This window comes from Panthera tigris, chromosome C1 (genome assembly GCF_018350195.1).
Source record: "Panthera tigris isolate Pti1 chromosome C1, P.tigris_Pti1_mat1.1, whole genome shotgun sequence".
NCBI lineage: Eukaryota > Metazoa > Chordata > Mammalia > Carnivora > Felidae > Panthera > Panthera tigris.
In genome coordinates this window covers 148,206,904-148,233,292 of record NC_056667.1, presented here as the reverse complement: position 1 = coordinate 148,233,292, position 26,389 = coordinate 148,206,904, and the positions used below count along the sequence as shown (strand labels likewise).

At 36.4% G+C, this 26,389-nt stretch overlaps 1 protein-coding gene across 1 annotated transcript in view; it reads left to right on the top strand.

Annotated features, from left to right (window-relative positions):
- Window positions 1-17,910, top strand: part of PLA2R1 (phospholipase A2 receptor 1) — a 120,789-nt gene extending 102,879 nt beyond the window's left edge. Inside the window, exons 24-30 of the mRNA XM_042994545.1 lie at window positions 4,403-4,641; window positions 6,173-6,341; window positions 8,872-9,012; window positions 9,748-9,864; window positions 11,402-11,578; window positions 14,405-14,437; window positions 14,553-17,910. Of these exons, the coding sequence (XP_042850479.1) occupies window positions 4,403-4,641; window positions 6,173-6,341; window positions 8,872-9,012; window positions 9,748-9,864; window positions 11,402-11,578; window positions 14,405-14,437; window positions 14,553-14,767 (1,091 nt within the window). The 3' untranslated portion in view covers window positions 14,768-17,910. The remainder of the gene's footprint in view (window positions 1-4,402; window positions 4,642-6,172; window positions 6,342-8,871; window positions 9,013-9,747; window positions 9,865-11,401; window positions 11,579-14,404; window positions 14,438-14,552) is intronic.
- Window positions 17,911-26,389: the final 8,479 nt, after the last annotated feature.

Here is a 26,389-nt window from a genome sequence, read left to right as displayed (position 1 = left end):
CAGAGACCATCTGAGAGATGACCAAGTTTATGCATCCATTTTAGCCCTATTAAGTGGCTATACTGCTTTCTTCTGAGTTTATGTGTGTGTTCAGGGAATAAAAAAGGCTTTAAGAAAATGTTGTAAAATAAAGAAATAAACAAACTAATATTTCCTACTTTCTTGGAAACCTAAAAATGCCCTCTGTGACTAAATATGACATGTAGAGTATCTCTAGAGCTAATGATCAGAACCCCCAGTAACTTTTGGTGTGAAATACCAAAGCCATACTATTACACGTATCCAGTGGGATTGATGATCAGGTCAAATGCACTGTAAGTGACCTTGACTAATAAAAATAAAGATAGCAACAACAAAAACAATAGCTCCAACTTGTGCTTTCACCAAGTGCAAGGTTTCCCTGTATGACGCTACTCTAGAAGACCACAGTTTGTGTTTGGAGCTGGGTGCAACTCTGGGCAGCCTATTGTTTATATACTTACTTGGAATATGATTTATACCTCTCAGTGTTGCATGTATGTGAACACTTTAATGCACTGAGTATCTATCCATCCTCAGAATAGCCCAGGGAAGCTATTTCCCAATTCATAGTTATCACTTAAAAATAATAATATTCAGGAATTGAAAGAAGATAATCAATTATAGCAAGGGTATTATGAGAAGAGAAGAGTCTTGTAGGGAAAGAAATAATATCAATACACCATGTATTTGCATACTTATGATATACCTGGCCCTGTGCCTTGGCTTCATAAGCAATAAGGCATAAAAACCTCCCAACAATGCTAGGAAGTAGGTAAAAAGTGTTATTTTACAGATGAGAAACTTGAGGCTTAGAAAAAATAAGTTACATATTCAAGGTCCCTCAGATAAATACAATGATTCTATTCTGTGACACTGATGTTGATCTCTTCTTAAAATGGACTGCTCTCTTACCACTTTCTCTCTTTGAAATTTTTTGGGCTAACATTGTATATGGTCTTTTGGACATAGTCTAAAGTAGGGGTGGTTGGGAGCATAGGCACTGGAATTCATACCCCACCTGGGTTCTTTCCCCATCTCTGTAATTAAGTGTCAATGAAGTTTCTTATCTTTTTACAGATGTGATTTCACATCTGTAAAATGGGATAATAACTATCTCACTCTATGCACATACAGAATCTATGCATATATAATGCTTAGCAAGTTGCCAGCATATTAACAAATGACAGCTGTTTGTATTATTATTTCCAAAAAATATTATTCAACTACACAAATTTTCTTAGCCTACAATAAATGACCAAATTCTGCTCCACTTCTTTATTTGCCATATAAACAGGTGCTTACATTGGGCTTAGAGCGCAAACTCTCTTAACTGCCTGAAAGAATAAAGATACCGAAATAAAAGGGAGACAGGAACAAAATCAAGACCCCCAACATGGGGCTTGGTTTCCAACAGATCCTTCTTTTTCAGGTCAATGAGTGGCAAAATCATGTTGCTCAAAATCACATATGTTTTGAAGTTTGATGGAATCAATTACATATGAAGAATTTTATGTGTGTAAAAATACAGATATGTAATATAATGGGGGTAAATAGTAAAATTGGTATTCAGGTCACATATATGAAAATATTTAGTTGCCTTAATTTTACTAGTTATCATTTTTAAATATCTACTATGGTATTATATTGTTTTTTTTAAAAAAAAAATAACATTAGACTTGGTATATAGACTGGCAAGTGGCCAACAGACCTCTAGTAAAGAATAAACAAATGTAAAAGGGTAGTCCATCATAATTTACTTGGTAAATAGGTTAATTTCACTTTTGTTTTACAATATGTGCTATTATTATATTGAGGTAACATTTTCAGGCGAGAGTCAAATTCCCACTTTGCCATTTTTACTTGGCATAAAAAACCAACATTTATTGAGTACCTACTGTGTTCTGGGTACTACATTCCAAGTACTGTGTTCCAGTAAGTGCTCTGTGTGGTTATCTCTGAATTCTACCCACACCCCTCCAAGGAAAGCTTTACTTATCTCTTAAAGACCAGAAATTTGAGGCTTGGAGAGATTACTTATTTTTCCAAGGTCACTTAGCCATGCATAGTCAGGACTGGGGTTGATTCACAAGTCTTCTGACCTATTCACACCTCACCATGCTCCTTTTCAACCCCAATTGTAATAAAACCAGTAAATAGAAAAATATCCCAGCCACTTTGGATAAGACAGTTCAGAAATTCTTACCTTGTTTTTCTATTTTAGGTTTGCTAAATTTAGCCCATCATAGTATATGATATAGTACAGAACAAAAAGGCAAGTGCACATTTTAAAGAGGAAATATCCTGGATGTAAAACAAGGGGTTGGCTGTCACATGACCTGTCACTCATGAACAAGAAGGCACCAGTCATCATGTCTGGGAAAACCTTGCCTTTTAATTTGTAAATCTTGACTCTGACAGATGACATATTAATAGAAACTATTTATAGAATGTGTGTATTCTGTTTATTAATGTAGTTTTTAAGTTTCTACTTAGAATTTATACATGTAAACATTAAACATGATAGCTACTATCATACAATCTCAAGTTTAATAAAGGGTGGTATTTGATTTAAAAAAGGGGGCCACCTGGGTGGCTCAGTTGGTTAAATGACTGACTTTGGCTAAGGTCATGATCTCACAGTTGGTGGGTTCAAGCCCCTCACTGGGTTCTGTGCTCACAGCTCAAAGTCTGGAACCTGCTTCATATTCTGTGTCTCCCTCTCCCTCTGCCCCTCACCTGCTCATGCTCTGTCTTTCTGTTTCTCAAAAATAAATAAACATTAAAAAAATTATTTAAAGGGTGGTATTTGAGAATATGCACTTGTAAACTTATGTTTGCAACACAATATATGACTCCATAATATATGTCAATATTCTCTTAGTAAGTATTAAGTTCTGCCAGAGCAATGTGTGTTGGGCCGGATGTAACTAGTGGAATAAAATCTGTCTGGGGCACCTGGGTGGCTTAGTCAGTTGAGCATCCAACTCTTGATTTCTGCTCAGATTTCTGCCCAGGGTTGTGGGATCAAGCCCGGCTTTGACATCCATGCTCAGTGTGGAACCTGCTTAAGATTCTCTCTCTCTCTTTCTCCCTCTGCCTCTCTCCCCCACTCACACTCTCTCTCTCTCTGTAAAAGAATTCAATTAAGTTAATTAATTAATTAAACTTGATTTTCAAAAAACCTGCCTAAGAAGATCAGTTCCATCAAAAAGTGGTCAGTTTAAAAAGGGACAGTCAAAGGGTGCCTGGGTGGCTCAGTTGAGTGTCCGACTCTTGATTTCAGTTCAGGTCATGACCTCATGGTTTGTGGGACTGAGCATCTTGAGCATCGTGTTGGGCTCTGCTGACAGCTGAGAGCTTGCTTGGGATTCTCTGTCTCCCTCTCTTTCTGCCCCTCCCCTATTTGTGTGCTCTCTCTTACATAAAATAAATACATAAACAAACAAACAAGTAAACAAACTTTAAAAAAAGGGACAGTCAAGTGGTATGCACAATTATTCAGCCATCAAAAAGAATGAAATCTTGAGACAGCCAAAGCATAAGAGACTCTTAAAAACTGAGAACAAACTGAGGGTTGATGGGGGGTGGGAGGGAGGGAAGGGTAGGTGATGGGTATTGAAGAGGGCATCTTTTGGGATGAGCACTGGGTGTTGTATGGAAACCAATTTGACAATAAATTTCATATATTAAAAAAAAGAAAAAAAAGAATGAAATCTTGCCATTTGCAATGACATGGATGGAGCTAGAATGTATTACACTAAGTGAAATAAGTCAATCAAAGAAAGACAAATACTGTATGATTTCACTCATATGTGGAATTTAAGAAACAGAACAGATGAACATATGGAAGGTGGGGTAGGGGAACAAGAGGAGAGAGGGAAACAAACCACAAGAGACTCTTAATGATAGAGAACAAACTGAGGGTTGATGGAGTGATGTGGGTGGGAGATGGGCTAGATGGATTAAGGTATTAAGCTATATAAAGTATTAAGGAGGGACCTTGTTATGATGAGCACTGGGTGTTGTATGTAAATGATGAATTACTGAATTCTACTCCAGAAACCAATATTGCGCTCTATGTTAACTAAATTTAAATTTTAAAAAAAGGAAAAAAAGGGAGTAAAAAATGGGAAATCTTCTAGAAATCTTCTCTATGTATGTATTTTTTTTTTTAAGAAACTCGTGCATTAAACTTCCTAAGTTCTCATTCTTTAGCATCACCTATGCTTTCAGGTATTACCCTCATTTTGAAATAGTTCTGGGAAGGAAAACTGATGTTCATCACAGCATGGATCATTATGACATGGATCCATGCTAAGCTTTGCCTCTCCCTTTCTCAACCGGATGCTAAAAATGATTGTTGTTGTTGTTCTTGTTCTAGATACCTCGGGACACAGTGTAAATACATCTGATATGTATCCAGTCCCCAATACCTTAGAATATGGAAACAGAACTTATAAGATAATTAATGCAAATATGACTTGGTATACAGCAATAAAAACCTGCCTAATGCATGGAGCAGAATTGGCCAGCATTACAGATCAGTATCACCAGTCCTTCCTCACTGTTATCCTCAACCGGTTAGGACATCCCCACTGGATTGGATTGTTCACTGCAGATGTAAGTATCTTAAATCTCTTGGAACATCCCTGCATAACTAAGTTTCACATCTACTTCCTTAGTGGTATGGACACTGAAATTAACACAGAGAAAAAAAATTCCAAGAAATAATAGCAAATGTAACATTTAAGTAATTGGTTCATACAACAACTATGACCAACCTTACGAATAGCTTATGACTACAAATTAAAGGTATACACCTTTTTTGGAACAAACATCCACTTGCCTAATCTATGGAAAATAATGCCCTTCAAAGGTTCTCTGAAAATTTCTGAGTATCTCCAGATACTGCCAGTTCTTGCCTCCAAGAACCTGCATTTGGGCAATCTGCATTTAAGAAATTATCAAGAAAAATGGATCATGCTTCCTGTCTAGAAATGTGGTTATTAATTAATTCGGTACCACCTTGGAATTTAACACGTGGGTTTTCTCTCCCTCTAGGGATGTATTTTGGAGAGTAAGATTTTTTTCTTAGTTTTCTTTTTAAAATAAAACTATTATACACTTGCAGTAGTAAAAAGTAAAATCTGTTCTGTCTCAACCTCTGGTTCTGTACCCCAGAGATAATCACTGTAAATATTTCTTATGCATCATTTAAAAATTTCCTACACATATTTACATAATGGGTAAATGTGTATATTGTTTTTTAAATACAAATGAGGTTATACTACTTGTGCTGTCCTTTAACTTGTTTTTTGTTTAATATGCCTTGTACAGCTTTCCATGTCAGCACATAAAAATCTAACACATTCTTTGCAGCACCACATAAAGATATACCATACCACTCTCCTGTGAATAGAAATTTGGGTTCTTCCCAGTTTTTCACAATTACAAGCAATACACAACAAACAACCCTGTGTAAGTTGGATAAATTCCTAGAAGTTAAATTGCTGAGCACACTTTACATTTTAAGAAATAGTGCCATACTGCCTGCCAAAAGTTTACACTAATTTACATGCAAACAACTATGATAACAGGTAGCTTTTCATATCCTTGTCAATACTGGACACTGTCAAAATTTTAATCCTTGTCATTGGGATAGGTGAGAGAATGTGTCTTATGGTTGCTTATTATACTTGTGCATTACAGAATGATTTAACTTCACGTAGTCAATTTTGCATCATGGCCTCTGGATTTTGTATCAGACTTGAAAAGATATTCCCCGCACCAAGAGTATAAAATATTTAGCCAAGTTTTCTCTAGCACTTTTATGTTTCCAATTCATATGTATGAATCTTTGACCAATCTGAAATTGGTTTTGGTGTAAAGAACAAGATATTAATCCAACTTTATTCTGATTGCTTACTTGGAAATTATGGTGGTAGGGAACAAAGGATTACCCAAAACTAAAAAAGATACTGTTGTGACAGCTATTTCTTTTTGTCAGGCCACATTCACAAGCTATCCTAGACCCCCTGAAATATAAGTCTAGATGTGGAAATACAAATCAGTGCGTGAAGTAAGGGCTGCTCAAATAGCACTGGGTGATGCAGTGCTAGCAAAGAAATTATGGCTTCATTTCCCTCCACAGAATGGTCTTAATTTTGACTGGTCAGATGGCACCAAATCCTCCTTCACTTTTTGGAAAGACGATGAGTCATCCATCTTGGGTGACTGTGTTTTTGCTGACACCAGTGGACGCTGGAGTAGCACCGCCTGTGAGTCATTTCTGCAAGGAGCAATTTGTCATGTACCTACTGGTAGGTTCAATTCTATTCAACTCAACAAATATGTACTGGCACCTACTGCGCGTAAGGCACTGTGCTAAGCAGGAGCTTTGAGTAAGAGTAAGAAGTGTCTGCCCTCAAGAAGCCTCTGGTCTGGTAGGTGATGTTCAGACAAATAACTGTTATACCAAGCAGAACTACCAAATGGTGGAAAAGAGGTAGTAAGTGTTGTGGGGTTGGCAAGAAAAAAGAACATAACACATCCACTTGAGGACAAGTAGAAAGACTTCTTGAAGGACATAACTGTGTGACTGGCCTTGAAGAATAGGTAGGATGTAGTGAGAAAATGATCGGACATGGAGAGGCAGTCTGAACAGAAAAGCTTGGACAGGGGCATCTGGGTGGCTTAGTCAGTTAAGCATCTGACTTCGGCTCAGGTCACCACCTGACCACCTGGTTCGTGAGTTAGAGCCCCGCGTTGGGCTCTGTGCTGACAGTTCAGAGCATGGAGCCTTCTTCGGATTCTGTGTCTCCTTCTCTCTCTGGCCCTCCCGCACTCACTCTGTGTGTGTGTGTGTGTGTGTGTGTCTCAAAAATAAGTAAATGTTAAAAAAGAAAAGCTTGGACAAAGACATGGAAGGAAGAAAGTTGTAAAGCAAAGCTAGTGTTGAAATTTGCCTTCATGGCAGTGTACCAGTAAGGAGAGGTGGGAAATCAGGCTAGAAACCTGCATTAAGAGCATGTGTGACCTTGAAGGCCAGACTGCAAATTCATGTTTAAGTCAAAGACTAATAAAATTCTAGAGATGATGATGATGATGATAGTAATAATATTTATATTATATGATAACAATGATAATAATACCTCATTACTCTTAAAGCTCACCTGGCTCTCCCAGTTGAGCCAGGTGAACTTTATTTTAAAAAGAAAACAAACTCAGAGCATGAAATAGCTTACTGAAGATCTCACAGATGTCCACCAATAGGACCAGGAGGAGAAGCCAAGCTTCCTTGCTCTTTGATGTGATGTTAATCCCATTACACCAAGTCCCCCTTCCCTTGATTGCTAGGTAGAGTTCTTAAATTTTTTTTTTTAACGTTTATTTATTTTTGAGACAGAGCATGAACGGGGGAGGGGCAGAGAGAGAGGGAGACACAGAATCTGAAGCAGACTCCAGGCTCTGAGCCATCAGCCCAGAGCCCGACGCGGGGCTCGAACTCACGGACCGCGAGATCGTGACCTGAGCTGAAGTCGGACGCTTAACCGACTGAGCCACCCAGGTGCCCCCTGCATAGAGTTCTTTAACACCAGCTGGTGTCTTTTAAAATCTCTCATTTAGTAAAAGTGCACATATTTGCTTACATTCTGGATACTATAAGTTAAACAGCATACACACTATGTAACTTCAGATCAAAATAATTCAGGATAATAATGTAAATAATAGCCACATACACTGGAAAAGCTAATTCTGCTACTAAAACACCATAAAAATTATTCTTCCCTTTTCAATAGCACTGCATTTATTGAGTGCTTAAGAAGTGTCAGGCACTAGCTCATTTAAACTCCTCACGCAGCAGTACCTGACTAGGTCATTTGGTAGAGCATGTGACTTTAGATCTCAGGGTCATGAGTTTGAGTCCCTTGTTGGGTGTAGAGATTACTTAGAAGGGAAAAATAAAAACAAATAAATAAACTTCTCATGTAAAAAAGATGTTGTTTAACTCTCTTTTATAACTTTTTAAAAAATGTTTATTTTGAGAGAGAGAAAGAAAGCACAAGTAAGGGAGGGGAAGAGGGGGGTGCGCAGAGAGAGAAAATCTGAAGCAGGCTCTACCTCAACAGTGGAGCCCAGTGCAGAACTTGATCTCACAACTGTAAGATCATGACCTGAGCTGAAATCAAGAGTCGGACACTTAACCAACTGAGCCACCCAGGTGTCCTGTTGGCTCTCTTTTTATTGATAAAGACACCAAAGTATGAATATGATAGGTAACATGCCCATAGCCATACACCTAGGATCTCATCATGGATGTGACCTCTAAAGCAAAGTCTACCTGATATTTCCCTTAGTTATGTGTTATGTTTTGCTATGCTATGTTACTTTACCAAATGCATTATTTTCTCTCACAGGTTGATTGGCAGGTAAGGATTTGCTAAATCTGTAATATTCAGCACTGCATAGAACACATTTTGTACATTTGGAAGTGCTTTTTGCCAACTTCATTCATTTCTATGAATCACATCCCCCAGTTTTTCCAACCTTTAGGATACCAATTATAAACATGAAAGACAGCCACCCTCACCCATGCAGCACCCAAACTAAGCCTAAGAAGCTATGCATGAATATACCCTGTTATGTGTAGGTAAAGATTATTTCTGCCAGAAATGCTACAAACCAGATTTGGTTTTCTGATCATTTATATTAAACCCACTCTTTCAGAGTATTATCATGAAAATCTCATTACACTATTTATCTTAGTTTGTCATAGAATTTAATGCAATGTTTATCCCAATAAATGAACCCAGTCACCACCCTAAAATCATAACTGATTTTTGTTCACAGAAACAAAACCATTTGGACACCCAGAGTTGTGCTCAGAAACATCTATTCCCTGGATAAAATTCAAAAGTAATTGCTACAGTTTTTCTACAGTTCTAGACAGTACGAGTTTTGAGGCTGCTCATGAATTTTGCAAAAAGGAAGGTAATTCTTTTGTGATGGTAAAATGCTTTCAATGCATTCCTTCTTGACGTTTCAGTAAACAATGTGGTTTTCTTCATTTGTCTGATTATTTAGTGACTTTAGGAGCAACAACAAAAAAAAGTAAATACTTTTGAATTGCTTATTTGGGGATGGACTATCTATGAAATTCAGTGTCCGGTATAGAATGTGAAAACCTAATATGATATCTCAGAATACTACACTTTCACAGAAAATGTTCCTTTTGAATGCACCTGATTTATAAACTTTTAATGTTCTCTAAAATTAATATTCTATCCTTTAGCTTCTTAAGTACATGCTTGTCTCTTTTAATAAATGTAGTATAATTTTTAAATTTTTAATCAAAAATCACTTATTCACAATAGAAATGTTTGCTCTGCAAAGACTGAGTTTTACAAATTATTGTAGGGGCGCCTGGTTGGCTCAGTCGGTTGAGCGGCCGACTTCAGCTCAGGTCATGATCTCACGGCCCGTGAGTTCGAGCCCTGCGTCAGGCTCTGTGCTGACCGCTCAGAGCCTGGAGCCTGTTTCAGATTCTGTGTCTCTCTCTCTCTGACCCTCCCCCATTCATGTTCTGTCTCTCTCTGTCTCAAAAATAAATAAACGTTAAAAAAAAAATTAAAAAAAAAAACAAATTATTGTAAAGGAGACATTTTTAAAATTGAATTTACCCATAAACACAAATACTTGTTTATTTATTGTTTGTGTCTTTTATAGGATCTAATCTTTTAACCATCAAGGATGAGACTGAAAATTCATTTCTCCTAGAAGAGCTTTTTGCTTTTGGTTCTTCTGTCCAGATGGTTTGGTTGAATGCTCACTTTGATGGTGACAGTAAGTGATTTGGGTAAAGAGGAGACAGGATAAATAAATACATGGTGGCCAAGGCTAATGAAAATGACATCTACAAACGAGAAGGCTCTCCTTAGATATATTTGCAGTGAAAAAATAGCAGTAATCCGAAAGCCACTTCCTCCAAAGGCAATATTGCTAACCCTTTTCTATACACTTGTGTCCTTTGAAATAATCCCAGAATACCAAACATAAAAACAAGCAAACAAGTTTATCTTATACTTACCCTCACATCATGAAGGTTCTTGGAGAGAAATTTGTGTTCACAGACTTAGTCATAGACAACAAAACCCTATTTATTTGAAAATAGCCCAGATTCCTCGATGTTATAAAAGCACAACAGAGTTATAGAAATGTTTCAGTGATGAATTGTGCTTTTAGAATTATTTGCTTCTCATAAAAACCAGGGTCTGTGATCAAATGAGAACGTGGTATTCTTTTCTCTATGTAATTGGTGGTTATTGAAAGTACTTATAAAGAAAAATATTTTAATTGGTACGGAGAACTTCTTACAGTGGTGCCCCAAGGTGGAGGGTGGGTTCACTCTGACAAGGAGGAGTGTTTCAATCACAGACATTGTTTAGAATTTCTAGCCCATTGTGGTAATAAAAAGCTGACCGACTTTTAGGTACTTTTATTGTTGGTTTTAAATCCTTTTCAGACAATGCATCTCCTCTTATTGCTTACACCTGGAGGACTCTACCACTGTTCCCACCCCCTCAGTCCCCACTGGCTTGCTTCTTAAAGAAATTCATTGTAAAATTATTTTAGAAAGAGAGTCATTATGCAATGATATAGATGGTAGGACTTCAAATGATGTCTTTAAATTGATTACAATTATAGGGAATATTTCAAAATTCAAACTATTACGTTAAAAAAAAAGATGATATTTGGGGCACCTGGGTGGCTCAGTTGGTTGGGCATCTGACTTTGGCTCAGGTCATGATCTCACAGTTCGTGGCTTCGGGCCCTGCATCAGCACAGAGCCTGGAGCCTGCTTCACATTCTGGTCTCCCTTTCTCTCTCTGCCCCTTCCCTGCTTGTGCTCTCTCTCTGTCTCTCTCTCTCTCTCTCTCAAAAATAAATCAACATTAAAACATTTTTTTTAAGATGCTATTCTAAATGAACTAAATTAGAACAATGTATCTAAAATAAATAGAGCTGTTCACAAAGCAACTTTACTAATACCTACCTTTTGATAATGACTTCATGACTGTACCTACTGAGTCGAATGTATCAGATAAAGAGACAGTCTCATTAAATTTAGGAGCTGCTTTTTTCAGAAAGAGAGAGAGAGAGAGCACGTGAGCACAAGCAGGCTCCACACCCAGCGCAGAGCCCAATGCAGGGCTCGATCTCACAACTGTGAGATCATGACCTCCACTGAAATCAAGAGTTGGATGCTTAACCACCTGAGCCACCCAGATGCCCCAAGAACTGCTTTTTGTGGTTCATTCCAGTCTTAGTATATTTGATAATCATACATATAAGTCATAGTAAGTCAACAATTTTTCTACAGATGAAACCATAAAGTGGTTTGATGGAACTCCCACAGACCAGTCAAACTGGGGCATTCGGAAGCCAGAGGCGGACCATGTCAAACCCCATCTGTGTATTGCCCTGAGGATCCCCGAAGGAGTGTGGCAGTCATCTCCATGTCAAGAAAAAAAAGGATTTATATGCAAAATGGAAGCAGGTGGGTAAAGTCAGAGGATAATTCTTCATTTTGATTCTACCCTGACTAATGTTGACCCACCTCTTTAGCATTTCAAGCGTTGAAAATGCAAGTATTCGGGGAATATTCAGATTCTGACATTATCATCTTGTTCTACATCAAACAAGTCAGAGGACATTTCAGCTCCTTCTTTCTCTGATATCAACAAAAAAATCATTATAAAGACTATGACTTTCCTGTGTCATCCTCCTTGTTCAACTAATGTGCAAAAAGCAGTTTAACCTCAAACAAATGGAACTAGAAATGTTAAAAGCAACTGCTACTGGTACTGCTAGTACCATTCTGGCAACTGCTACTCAGAAATGTTAAGATTCATCTTTGGTCCCAGGAAATATGATCAAGGCCTAGGTATTCTTGTTGTGGACTAATGGATGTGATTCTCTGTTGCTAGCCATAATATGTTATAAAAGTCATATTTTAACTTCATTGCGAGCTACATAGTTTGTGGTGATAAAAAGAAATAATCATTTTAGAAATCTAAGCCAGAAAATTCTAGTCAGTTGCCAATAATACAGAGATTTCTAAGATAGGATGTTAACAATGAACATTAACAGTGGAAAGGTGTTTTTAATAATAATCACAACATTTCTAGATGCCAGTGTTGCAGAGAAGGAGGAACCTGCTGATGAAGATTTCAGAGAGGAGATAAGGTTTTGGAATCCCAAAAGATGAAGAGGATAGAGGAGGGAAGGCATATTAGACAAAAGTCCCAGCATGACTAAAGCCAGTGATTGAGAATGAGCTCAGATTGGAGCAAAGGGCTCATATTAGGTGGTGATGAGAATAAAACTGGACAGTAATGTAGGATCCATTCACAGACAGTATCAGATTAGAGAGCTGAACTTCATGGTGAACCTGACAGGGAAGCCCTATGTGCTCTGTAGACACTTGCAGTGGAATCACACTCATATGGATATAAAGGGAGGCAGTTGTGATTTGAGTGACAGAACAAGGAACATGAGGAAGAATAGAAATAGGAAAAGAGAATCATCAGGATTTGGTGATCTGATTAGAGACTGGGTGGGAATGAAGGAGAAAAAACTGGAAGATGTCGGCACCAACATTCAAGCCCTAATAGTGTGGAAAACAGGACTGAGCCTAATAAGTAGTATGCCCAAGTGATCAATAGCATTTAAGTATCAAAAACAAATCAGAAACACCTTGCGTCTATACAAGACTTTAAAGCTTCCTGTAATATATAGGATACCTCTTTCGTCCCTCATAGAATTTTTTTTTAATTTTTTTTAATGTTTATTTTTGAGACAGAGGGAGACAGAGCATGAGTGGGGGAGGGGCAGAGAGAGAGGGAGACACAGAATCTGAAGCAGGCTCCAGGCTCTGAGCTGTCAGCACACAGCCTGATGCGGGGCTCGAACCCACGAACCGTGAGATCATGACCTGAGCCGAAGTTGGACGCTCAACCAACTGAGCCACCCAGGCGCCCCCCTCATAGCAATTTTTAAAGCAGTGAAGCAGATACAATATTCCCATTTTACAGATGAGAAATGTACTTGATCAAACTGAAGCCCACAGTCCAAGTTTTTTGACTCTACATGGTCCTTCCATATCTGCCTACTGCATGCATCTTGAGAATAAATATTCTTTTAACAGCTTCTCTTTAAAAAGTATCTTCACATGGGACACCTGGGTGGCTCAGTTGGTTAAGCGTCTTGATTTTGGTTCAGCTCATGATCTCACCGTTAGTGAATTAGAGTCCCATGTTGGGCTCTGTGCTGACAGCTCAGAGCCTGGAGCCTGCTTTGGATTCTGTGTCTTCCTCTCTCTGCCCCTCCCCTGTTCACGCACGTGCCCACTCTTTCTCAAAAATAAACCAACATTAAAAGCTAAAAATAAAAAAATAATAATAACTCTAAAGTTTCTTCACACACATATGACATATGTTTTTAATAGTATGATGAAAAATTATATAGTATTATTTTTAAATTGTAAAACAGGTTTTGTTAATGTGGTTTTGCTGTCGGTGACAATGTTAATGTTTTAAGTGTATAAGAATGAATGGGCCTAAGGACTGCACCAAGGCACTTTCTCCACTCACAAATCATTTACTGATCTTTCTCTGGGTCATTCAGAAATGGAGAATCATCCATTTCTCTGGATCTTTACCTAGAGGAAAAATAGCAGTGTTCAAACTTTGAGACAGAGTCTACTTGAAAGAGATACATTTTTACTGTAGAAAGTCGTCAAATGGGAACCCTCCAACTTTTTGAGTGGAAGAGCTATTTTTTATTCATTTTTCAAGATTCTTAAGATTGCAAAGGTGAGAAAGTGCTGAGTTTAGAATCCTTCCCTGGAGGTAAAGAGATTATCATTGCTGGACAAACTCCATCTCATAGCTTAACAAAACTGAGTTCCTTGCAGGCAGGGACTATATTTTATTCATATTTTTATTGTAGCGTAGTGCTGAGACTAGATGGAAAATTTTCAGCTTAAAAAAAAGAGCAGTGTATGTGTTTGTGAGCAATAATAATGATTATAATAAATCAGGGGTCAGCAAAATTTTCTTGTAAAGGGCCAGACAATAAATAGTTTGGCTTTGGGGGCCATATAGTCTCTGTCACGCTGCCACTGTAGCATGAAAGCCGCCACAGACAATACATAAATGGATGAGTGTGACTGAGTTCCAATAAAACATTATTTATAAAAACAGGCACCAGATCTGATCCATGAGCCATAATTTGTTGAACTCTGCTACAAATAATAACATAATTTTGCTGAATTAAAAGAAAATTTTAATCTCAGGTGGGTTTTTTTTGTATTTGTTTTTAGATATTCACACAATAAAGGAGCACTCAAGAAAAGGTAGGTTTGAACATTTTGATGTCTCTTAGAAATAATAAAACAGAAAGTAACTGTGTGGCAGTATCTATCTTAATTCATTGTCATTGAACCCTTCCTTTGTTTCATCTTCTTTCAGGACCAAGTCACAGCATTGTACCTCTTGCGGTAGCACTGACACTGATAGTAATTCTGGCAATTTCTGCACTTTCCTTCTGTATATACAAGCACAACAGAGGTATCTTCAGGAGACTTGCAGGGTTTGGGAATCCTTACTATCCTACAACCAACTTTAGTACAGTACATTTGGAAGAAAACATTCTCATTTCTGATCTTGAGAAGAATGACCAATAACAATGAGTCCAGAAAATGCCACAGCCATGAGGATAATAAGAAGACTATAAGGGGAGTCTCCCCTCATTTTCCTTACAGACCAGATGCCGCTATAATGTAAATTGTGTCACTATTTAATTACTCTTAAAGTGATTACTGGTTTTGAACTGTAACCAAATCAGATGTGTCTTGATTTACTCATTTCCCCAAACTGTGATCTATTCTTAAAAAGGGGAAGTTATACAATGGCTACTATTCAGAAAACAAGAACTATTAAAAATAACTCCCTCTTCAAGACTCTCAAACCAATGTGAATGGCTTACTGAAACTTTAAAAGAATTTTTAGCCTAATCTAGCATCTATTCAGACATTTACCCATACTCATTCCATTAAAAGAGAGAGAGGGGAAGTAAAACAAATTTCAAAACTCTAGACCTTATACAAGACAAAAAGTTAAAGGCTTCTGAGAGGTTTTCTTGTTGGTTTTTTAATTCAATCATTTTAACACAGGATTTAGAAAACTAATTTCTAAGCTTAAAACTCACACATTCTGGTCTCTAAACTAATATTTACAGTGATATTTGTTTTTATTAATTCTGAGTTCTCAAACTAAAAAAGAAAAATTACCTGTCTTTAAATAGGAAAGACCTTGGTTAGCAGCACACTTTCATAAGCAACCATATAATGTGGCTTAAAATCTTCAATTACTGAATGATGACTACATTTGATGTTTAAATATATAGATAAACTTAAAGGAATTTATCAAAATCTTACTATTGTTAAAACTCATGGTTTTTATTAAAAACTAAATGTTAAAATAATATATAACTCTCTTAACAATTGAAAGATATAAAATATAATTTGATTTTAAAGGGGAAAAAATGAAGATCTGAATTACAGTCCCATTAGAACCACAATATAGGATATATTGAGAAGTACTAAATAAATTACTCTCCAATCATAATCTAGATACCTTTGTTATATAAATGAGTTTATTTGGGGTATTCTATTTAGTAAATTATGGTTCTTAAGAACCATCTCTGTGTTGGACTAGTTAGTGCAGTTGATAGCATAACACTGTAAATTAAATATCACAGATTTGACTTTCCTACATGAATTTATGATATGGGAAAGTGCTTTCATAATCAACATTTAAAAGTTTACTGAGTACATAAATGTTTATTGCATTCCTACTAAGAACCAAGTACCATTCTAGAAACTAGACATATTGTGGTGAGCAAATTAATGAGAACTCTTGTTTTTATGTCACTTATTTTCTGAGAAAAAAGTGAGAGCAAGCCAGTAAAGAAATGCATAAGTACAAAATTCCAGGTGGTTATGAAAATTAAGTAAGGTCTTGTGATAGAGAGGAACTGGGGGAACCTCAGGGCCTCCCCTGAAGGTGCATTTAAATTATAACATCCAGTTGCCTTGAAACTAACTAGTAGCCACTAGTCATGAGGTGGAGCTCCAGGAGAAAGTGTGAGTGAATTGCTAAGTGAAAAACCATCATCATTAGAAATGTAATTTAACGAGCATACCCTAAGAAAGGAGTCCTTGTGGCCTGAAACAATTAATACAGCTTCCAAAAGCAGCTCTTTGTTACCGCTGTGTAACTTACACATTAGGACAATCTACTTCCATAATTTTTGTAAGTTTTAAGACTTCATTTTTTAAAGGATATTATATTGTGTGGCAGTTGAATATTTATCACTCATAAGAATAATTGGCTTGAACTAACCAGGTGGTATAAAAGCCCGATTTAACAATCTGTCAAATGAAATTAAAGTTCTGTTCTTTTCAGTGGGATTGGTAAAAACTGCTAATCAATTATCCTTCTAGTTGAGTTATATTGAAGTGGAATAGTCACACGTAACAATTTGACGAAGTATGTCATTAATAAAGTGCTTTTGCAGAAAGAGACCATACTTCTTGTCAATGCTCTGTACTTTGCTATTTAGTATTGAACTGCATCTCTGGGGAATCTGTCCCCATGGACAAGATCATGCAGTCCTTCCCATTACTGAAATAGAAAGTATTGAAATATTATGTTTTATTTATATATGTGCACTTAAAAAAAGTTTTTCCACATCTATTTTTAATCTGCACTAGATTTCATAGCTATGGCATGAAAAGCAAAGAAGCATTAGGGTCATAAACTCATTCACACATAATTAATGTGCCCCCCTCCAAAAAAATCAATTGTTATCCATGACTCTGGGTAATGGAAATCTTAGATTTTACAATTAAACATATCTTACACTTTTCCAATTCCAACAGTCTTCTTTGAGTTTAAATGCTTCTTCAGTTGAAAGTTCCACTTCTTACCAGGGGTGGGTTAGATGGCGTCTTAGATAAACAATATTTTGGAGTTTCCTTTTCCTCCTCAAAATGGTGATGGATATATGAGAATTTGTGTCATTGTAGTACTTGGGGAAGAAAGTGATAACTTACTGTAAATGTGTGTTATCTCTGTCCACTGAGGGTAGTTGTCTGGCCCCATTCCTGGGAACAATGCAGGCATCAGCTATGAAGTCTGTAGTTGGCGCAACCTGCCCTCTATTCTCTTAGATTTGGCTCCATCCTGGCTCACTCCAGCACCGTCTTGTCCCTGGAGTACCGGCTGTGACTCCCATTCAATTCTCTACCTGAACACTGCTGTTATACAAGGCCACTTCACATCTACAGTAGTGAGACGTATATAGCACCATCAGTTACTCTATTAGGGGAGGCTAAATGCTCTAGCAAACAATCCCAAAACCTCAGTGGCTTAACACACCAAAGGTTTACTTCTCATCCATATCAACAATGGGTTTGCAGGAGACAGAGAGCGACAGAGCATGAAAGGGGACATTGAATATTTTTAAGGAGTTCAGTTTCCAGAATCTTTAGCCTTCATATATATTCTTTCTTAGAACTAACCTTCATGCGAACACCTGTGAGATCATAGTGTCATGCTGGTTCTTCCTTTCTACTTCTCTTGCACAATGCACAAATGCTTATCACTACCTAAATAATAATAATAAATAAAAAAAACAAACAAAACATGGCTTTCACTCCAAATCTTGCTATGATGCTTTATCTTGGAGAAAATCCTCCATGGCACCAAACAAAGGGAAAAAAACTTAAAGTCAATGAAGCTTCTTTTAATAAAGGAATTATAAAACCAGTGTAGAGCCTCATGTCTTTCCCTGTGTTCATACATTTTTCTGTGAAGGATGAAGTGATGAGTGAGAAATTCCATGTTGCAATATTCTAAATTAATATGCATTATATAGTGGAACAACAGGAATGATAACTACTTTTGTTTAAGACTTTATCTCACCCAGCCCCTAACTATTGTCAAAGAAGATATTTCTGGAAAGAAATTCTGGTGAAAGCAAAGAGAATGTCGATATATATAAGAACCTGACATCTTACTTTACCCTGATGAAAAGCTTATGACAAAGATGTGTGCTTTCTCTGTATTAGATTTCTAAGTGAAGGTAAGGTAGAGATATATATTTTTTTATTTTTTAATTTAAATCCAAGTTAGTTCAGGGCGACTGGGTGGCTCAGTCAGTTGAGTCTGACTTCAGCTCAGGTCATGATCTCATGGTTCATGAGTTCAAGCCCTGCATCAGGCTCTGTGCTGACAGTGCAGAGCCTGGAGCCTGCTTCAGATTCTGTGTCTCCCTCCCTTTGCCCCTCCCCCGCTCATGTTCTGTCTCTCAAAGATGAATAAATGTTAAAAAACAAAAACACAAACAAAACAAAACAAAAAACTTGCTCATTGAATTGAAAAATGGAATCAGATTTTTTCTGAATATTTATTTGTCTTATTTGGCTCAGGGATTTGACCATGAAGATTGGCCTCACCAATTAAGTTTTATGATGAATATTTTTCATTAACTAAATAATCTAATTTGCAACTCTAGTGTCATGATTAAATCACATATTAAGATAAAAACATTTTAATAGAAAAATAGTACTGACAAACCTATAATGATATTAACAGTATATCATTTTCCTAACTTTACTTGGTATATCAGATGAAACAACAGTGCCTATGAATGAACAAACCCCCTTTAATTCCTATCTACTTATATGAAGTTTATACGAAGAAAGTTTTTATATTAGTCAGGATAAGTTATGGGATGCTATGGAAACAAGTAAACCCTCTGTTAATGGTTCAAAACAAAACTCAAAAATTAATTTTCTGGTCATAGAAAGCCTGCTATGGTTCCATGGATTCTCCAGGGAAGTTCACATCCAAGCAATAACTCAGAGATCCAGACTGCATATTCCTGCCTCTGGAACATGGGGCTTTTTCATGGTAGGAAAAAGCAGTAGAACTGTTAAGTTCCTGGGTCCTTGAGCAATACATGGCACTTCCACTAATATATCACTAGCCATACTAGTCACATGGTCCCACCTAACTGCAAGGAAGTCTGACAGGTCTCCCAGTGTGCTCAAGAAGAAGAGGATAACCAACAACTATGAGCACCAATAATCTCTACCAGAGTTTCTCAGCATGTATAGCTAAAAAATAACAACAACAACAACAACAATAATAGAATTCATGCTAAACCCTGAGTTATTTTAGCAATTTTATTTTATTTATTTATTTATTTAATTTTTTTTAATGATTATTTATTTTTGAGACAGAGAGAGAGCATGAACGGGGGAGGGTCAGAGAGAGAGGGAGACACAGAATCTGAAACAGGCTCCAGGCTCTGAGCCGTCAGCACAGAGCCCGACGCGGGGCTCGAACTCACGGACCGTGAGATCATGACCTGAGCCGAAGTCGGACGCTTAACCGACTGAGCCACCCAGGCGCCCCTGCAATTTTAAATTAATAATAATTAATTTCATTGTGATATATCCATTTCATTAAGAGATATATTACCTATAATATTTAGTTTGATATATGCTCATTATTAACTGTTGTAAATATTTATGTTGTTCTAATCAATTGTGTACTAATAAAAATTGACATGACAGCTCAATATAGAAGAAAATGTATAACACTTAGAGCCTATGTTCACATGGAAATTTTAAACATAATTTTAATTTATATACATACTTTTTACTATAGGCCAATATGACATGGTGATGAGTAAAATATTTTTCAAGATTAAAAATATATTACATTAGGATAAAATTCTGTGGGCAGATTGGAATGGAAATATAAGACTAAGGAGAAAAACAAAACAATGTCTCTAACTGCCAAGAGCTCGTCTGTGTGTATTTCTGTTTTTAAATAGATTCTGATGGAATTCAAATCATTAAGGAATCCTTCAGTCAAAGGAATTAGTGCTCCCCAGAGAAGTGGCTGATTCCAGGTCTGGGGCAGGAAAAATGCAAGATGAAAGTGGATTATCTTGTGGTCCCAGAAAGTAAGAAAATGCTCACAAAAAGATAAGGTCATGTCCAAAGGACACAGGAACTAACCTGACAGAGTTCCCAATGGCTAACATTAGAACAATTTCAGTATAAAAATATTGATAGTATTTGATTGTAACTCATAAAATATAAGCCCATATTGATAAAAATAAACAACTGAATGAATAAATAAATTAAGGGGAAAACGATTCTTTTCTTCAGAAGAAATACAACTCATAAGTGTAGTAGGAATAAGAGAAACAAAAATCACCATTAGGCAAACACAACAGTAATAATTTATATAGGCAAGATCCACCAGTGGGTGCTAGAATTAGTGGGTGACCGTTTGCGGAGAAACAGGAATTTGCATAGCCTTAAAGTATTACCCCCAAGATAGTCACTAATTATAATGGGAAAGTACTAACTTTACACTACAGAAACCGCTTTAATCAAATGATCAAGGTTAACATAAGCAGTAATTAGCCATTTCAGCATCAAGTACTCCCTAATATGATGTCCTCAGAAGGGCACATGACTTCCTTGGTACCCTCTTCAATAATGCATAATCTTAATTTAATAATAAAAAACATCAGACAAATCCAAATGGAAGAACATTTTACAAAATGACCACTTGCAAAGTGCCGGGTCATAAAAGTTGAAGGAAGACTGACAAAATGTCACAGCTTGGAGGAAAATAAGGAGACATGACAACTAAGTGCACGGTGGAATGCTGGATTTGATCACGGAACAGAAAATGGACATCATGGAAATGTGAAATTACAATAAAATGTATAGTTTAGTTAACACAGTATTATACTAGTACTAATGTCTTAGTTTTGATGATTGTAGTATGGTTATGTGAAATGTACCATTAGGGCAAGCTGGATAAATGGTATACAGAATTCTCTGTATTATATTGGCAACTTTTCCATAAACCTAAAATCATTCAAAATAAAAAGTGAAAAATCTGCTATGATATGAGAGCCCCTTGGAGTGTCATAACATTTTTACTTTTCAATGCCATTATTTATAATATGCTGTAAATTGCATCCTACTTATAAAACATTTTTAGATGTCAACTTGGAAATGTGGGAAGCGATGTACATCTTTTTTTCAAAATTCTTTTAGGAAGTATGCAAACACAAACATTGGAGGACTGCTACTCTTTGACGTTCTTTCTCTCCTGTCCCAAATAAGAAACAAGCAAAATCCATCTTTTCTTCAGTCTGTCTGATAACTCTCCTACTGGAGGTTTTGGACCGAGATATGTCTTGCTGTGGGCTACATTTACTTGCATTTGCTCTCTTTTTTCCACACTCTTCCTCACTCCAGATCTTTTCAGGACTTCTCATTCTCTCTCTCTCTCTCTCTCTTTTTTTAAATTTTATTTAATTAATTAATTAATTTATTATTATTATTATTTTTTAATTTACATCTAAGTTAGTTAGCATATAGTGCAATAATGATTTCAGGAGTAGATTCCAGTGATTCATCCCCTATATATAACACCCAGTGCTCATCCCAACAAGTGTGTTCCTTAATGCCCCTTACCCATTTAGCCCATCCCCCCACCCACAACCCCTCCAGCAACCCTCAGTTTGTTCTCTGTATTTAAGAGTCTCTTATGGTTTGTCCCCCTCCATTTTTATATTATTTTTGCTTCCCTTCCCTTCTGTTCATCTCTTTTGTATCTTAAATTCCACAAATGAGTGAAGGACTTCTCATTCTCTTACTCCTGCTTATCCACTACAACCTCATGGTTTAGTCTTAATGACAGATATTTCATAAATGTTATGTCCATCATAATTCTCATTGTCAACATTTATAAGAAACTTGAAATATAGTATTTATTACAATACATGGTTGGAATCTCCAGTCCCTCTTCTTACACCTCTCAAAACAGTGATTGATAGCAGAGATGGGCAAGGCCAAATTCAGAATGATGCCTGTTGTTGTGAATAAAGTTATTAGAACACAGCCATCCTCCTTCATTTTCACACCATGTATGATCACTTCCAGGCTACCACAGCAGAGTTCAGTGGTTGTGACACAGACCAAGTGGCCCACAAAGTCTGCATTTACCATCCGACCCTTTATAGGAAAAGTTTGCTGACCCTAATATAAAGAATCAAAAACCTAAAATAGGTGATCCAACATACTTTGACATGTCCTAGCAAGCACTATTATATATATGGGCAGCACTTCAGCGTATCACTAAGCAATTCTGATCAGTAAACATTTATTGACAGCCTACTGTGGCCCAGAGAGGGTCTTAGGCTCTGGCACTGGAAATATGAATAAAATTGTCTCTGTTCTCATCAGACCTTAGGGGCAGAGGAATACATAAATAATAAGTGCAATAGGATGTGATACAAATAGTAACAGGAGGACCAGAATCAGAAAAAAAGAACACTGATTAATTCTGTCAGATAAAGAGGCTTAACACGGAGAATAATGCCTATCAAATAGGAAATTTTAGATGAAAAAGCTTTCTTTGACATTTTTTTTGAATTAGGAAAAAAGTTTTCAGTTTGGGGCTAACAATGAAGAAGAAGTGGACCAAACTGCTGTATAGCTAACTTTTGAATCTTCAGAAAAAAGACAGTCACAAGAATGGCACAGGTTACTACCTCTATATTGTGGCTAAAGCCAACTTGTTTATAGTGCTTCCAAGCTATTACAAGAGTGAACTGGAAGATGTGAGTAAATATGCATTGCCCATCATACCACAGCATTCAAATACTAAATTCTGTAAACAATTTCAGGTTAAAAATCTATATATCATGTGTTATATGAACAAAATAATACCTACCATGGCTCTCATAATTCTTAGGCATAAAATTCATGGCTTACACTAAAAAAACCCTAAAGCTTTTATAATTGAACTTTAGAAATAAACATTTAAAAGTAATATATATTTTAGAAATCTTGACTTAGCTGTTAATGGTTCTCAAAATCCTGATAAACCTTATGATATCTTGGATTATTTACAAGAATTTATAGCATTTAGAGTTTTGCATCTGATGTTTACAACTGAATATAAAATGACTGAAAACTCAGATTTGTTCATTCTTTGTGTTATAAGTTTGAAGTACAATAGGGTATGTGGTTTTTTAAAATTCAGTTATGTTTATTGCAGCATTATTTACAATAGCCAAACTATGGAAACCACCCAAGTGCCTATCAATAGATGCATGCATAAAGATGTGGTATACACACACACACACACACACACACACACACACACACACACACACACTGGAATATTACTTAGCCATACAGAGAACAAACTTATGGGTCCCAGAGGGGGATTAACAGTACACTATCATGATGAGCACTGAGTAATGGATAGAATTATTGAATCACTATACCACTATATAACTATATAACACTATATAACACTAATATAACATATAGTATGTTAACTATACTGGAATTACAATTTTTTTAAATAACAAAAAAATTCAGCCACAATATTTAGTCTTACACAAATGGCCAATATTTTAGGTATACTTATAAATATGTTGAACCATATGTTTCATTTAAGTCAATTCCATTATTGTTACATTTTAAATCTTGTAGAGAAAAATCAACAAATGTTCCTAAATCTGAAATGCTAGATAAAAAAATTGAAAATCTACATGTGCTTATAATGCCTAATGAAGAATTATAATTGCAGAAGAAAATCCATGACTAAAATCTCAAAATGATTCCCATGTATACCAGTGACCTTCTTTACTCAGTTAATTAACACAAGCACTTGCTTCTTGCAGAGCACTTTACTGTAATTTAGAACAAATTAGGTAAAAAAAATCATTGAAATGCTGTTTTCTTCACACCATGAAGTGAACATGGTGGGCCCAAGTTAACTCATTTAAAATATTGTCATCCATTTCTTGTAATTATGAATAGCAATACTATTTTTTTGCAAAAAACAAAAAAAGACATTCTGATCTATGCTATTTTTAATTTGTTTCCTGTGCTTCTATTTAATAATGGAAATTGATTTTAAAAACTAATATAAAATGCCTTTCTCCATCTCTCCCATTAAGTGTTTCATTTACATTAAATTCAAGCATGTATGTTTTCCTAGGCATTTTTCAGATAAATATATTATGAATTAATACGGCAAATTATAAAGAATTTGCCCCTCTCCTAATCCTAAAATTGTGACTTTATTATTGTTTCCACATGGCATTTTGTGAATTAACTTGAGCTTCTTTAGCTCCAACTTAGGAGATGATGTCCCCAGGAGGTTATTTAAACTTTACTCTTTACCTTCTCAGAGAGCAGACCTGGGTGGAGCTGGAAACCCAACTCAGAGATGTAGGAATCAGTGGGATGTTTGCCCCTGTAGACTTTGAGGAGACAGTGAGACCCAGAGCCAGAAGGCAGAACCAGGGAAAACTCACGAAAAGGGGAAGGGAGGGCTAGGGACTTAAAAGGAAGCGTTACCTCACTGTCACCAACGACTTTGGATTTCCTGATTCAAAATGTGGTTCTATGGAGACTAATGAGAAATTTGTTCAAGAATGAGCATATCTGAAAGGATAAATGCACCTCTATGTTTATCGCAGCATTATTTACAATAACCAAATTATGGAAACAGCTCAAGTGTCTATTGATAGATGAATGCATAAAGATGTGGTACACAAAGCAATCTACATATTCAATTCAATCTCTATCAAAATAACACCAGCATTCTTCACAGAGCTAGAACAAAAAAATCCTAAAATTTGTATGGAATGAGAAAAGACCCCGAATAGTCAAAGCAATCCTGAAAAAGAAAACCAAAGTTGGAGGCATCACAATTCCACACTTCAAGATGTACTACAAAGCTGTAATCATTAAGACAGTATGGTATTGGCACAAAACAGACACTTAGATCAATGGAACAAAAGAGAGAACCCAGAAGTGGATCCACAAATGTATGGCCAACTAATCTTTGACAAAGCAGGAGAAAATATCCAATGGAATAAAGACAGCCTTTTGAGGAAATGGTGTTGGGAAACTGGGCAGCGATGTGCAGAAGAATGAACCTGGACCACCTTATACCATACACAAAAATAAATTCAAAATGGATGAAAGACCTAAACGTAAGACAGGAAGCCATCAAAATTCTAGAGGTGAAAGCAAGCAAAAACCTCTTTGACTTCACCCACAGCAACTTCTTATTCAACACATCTCTGGAGGCAAGGGAAAACAAAAACAAAAATGAATTACTGAGACCTCATCAAGATAAAAAGCTTCTGCAAGGCAAAGGAAACAATCAACAAAACTAAAAGGCAACCAAAGAAGATATTTGCAAATGGCATATCAGATAAAGTATACAAAATCTATAGGGAACTTATCAAACTCAGCACTCAAAAAACAATCCACTGAATAAATGGGCAAAAGACATGAATAGACACTTTTCCAAAGAAGACATCCAAATGACTAACAGACACATGAAAAGATGCTCAACATCACTCATCCTCAGGGAAATACAAATCAAAACCACAATGAGCTACCACCTCACATCTGTCAGAATGGCTAAAATTAACAACTCAGGCAAGACAGATGCTGGAGAAGATGCAGAGAAAAAGGAACCCTTCTGCATTGCTGGTGGGAATGCAAACTGGTGCAGCCACTCTAGAAAATAGTATGGAGATTCCTCAAAAAATTAAAAATATGGGAATGCAAGCTGGTGCAGCCACTCTGGAAAACAGTATGGAGGTTCCTCAAAAAACTAAAAATAGAACTACCCTACAACCCAACAATTCCACTACTAGGCATTTATCCAAAGGATACAAGTGTGCGTTGTGGGGGGGATGGGCTAAATGGGTAAGGGGGACTAAGGAATCTACTCCTAAAATTATTGTTGCACTTATATGCTAACTAATTTGGATGTAAATTAAAAAAAAAAAAGTTAAAATAAAATAAAATAACAGTTCCATATGGTGCTTTTGGAAATAGAAAAAAAATTAAAAATAGAATTACCCTATGACCCAGCAACTGCACTACTAAGTACTTATCCAAAGGATACAGGTGTGCTGTTTCGAAGGGGCACATGCACCCCAATATTTATAGCAGCGCTATCAACAATAGCCAAAGCATAGAAAGAGCCCAAATGTCTATCGATGGATGAATGGATAAAAAAGATGTGGTATATATATAAAATGGAGTATTACTCAGCAATCAAAAAGAATGAAATCTTGCCATTTGCAACTATGTGGATAGAACTGTAGGGTATTATGCTAAGTGAAATTAGAGAAAGACAGATATCATATGACTTCACTC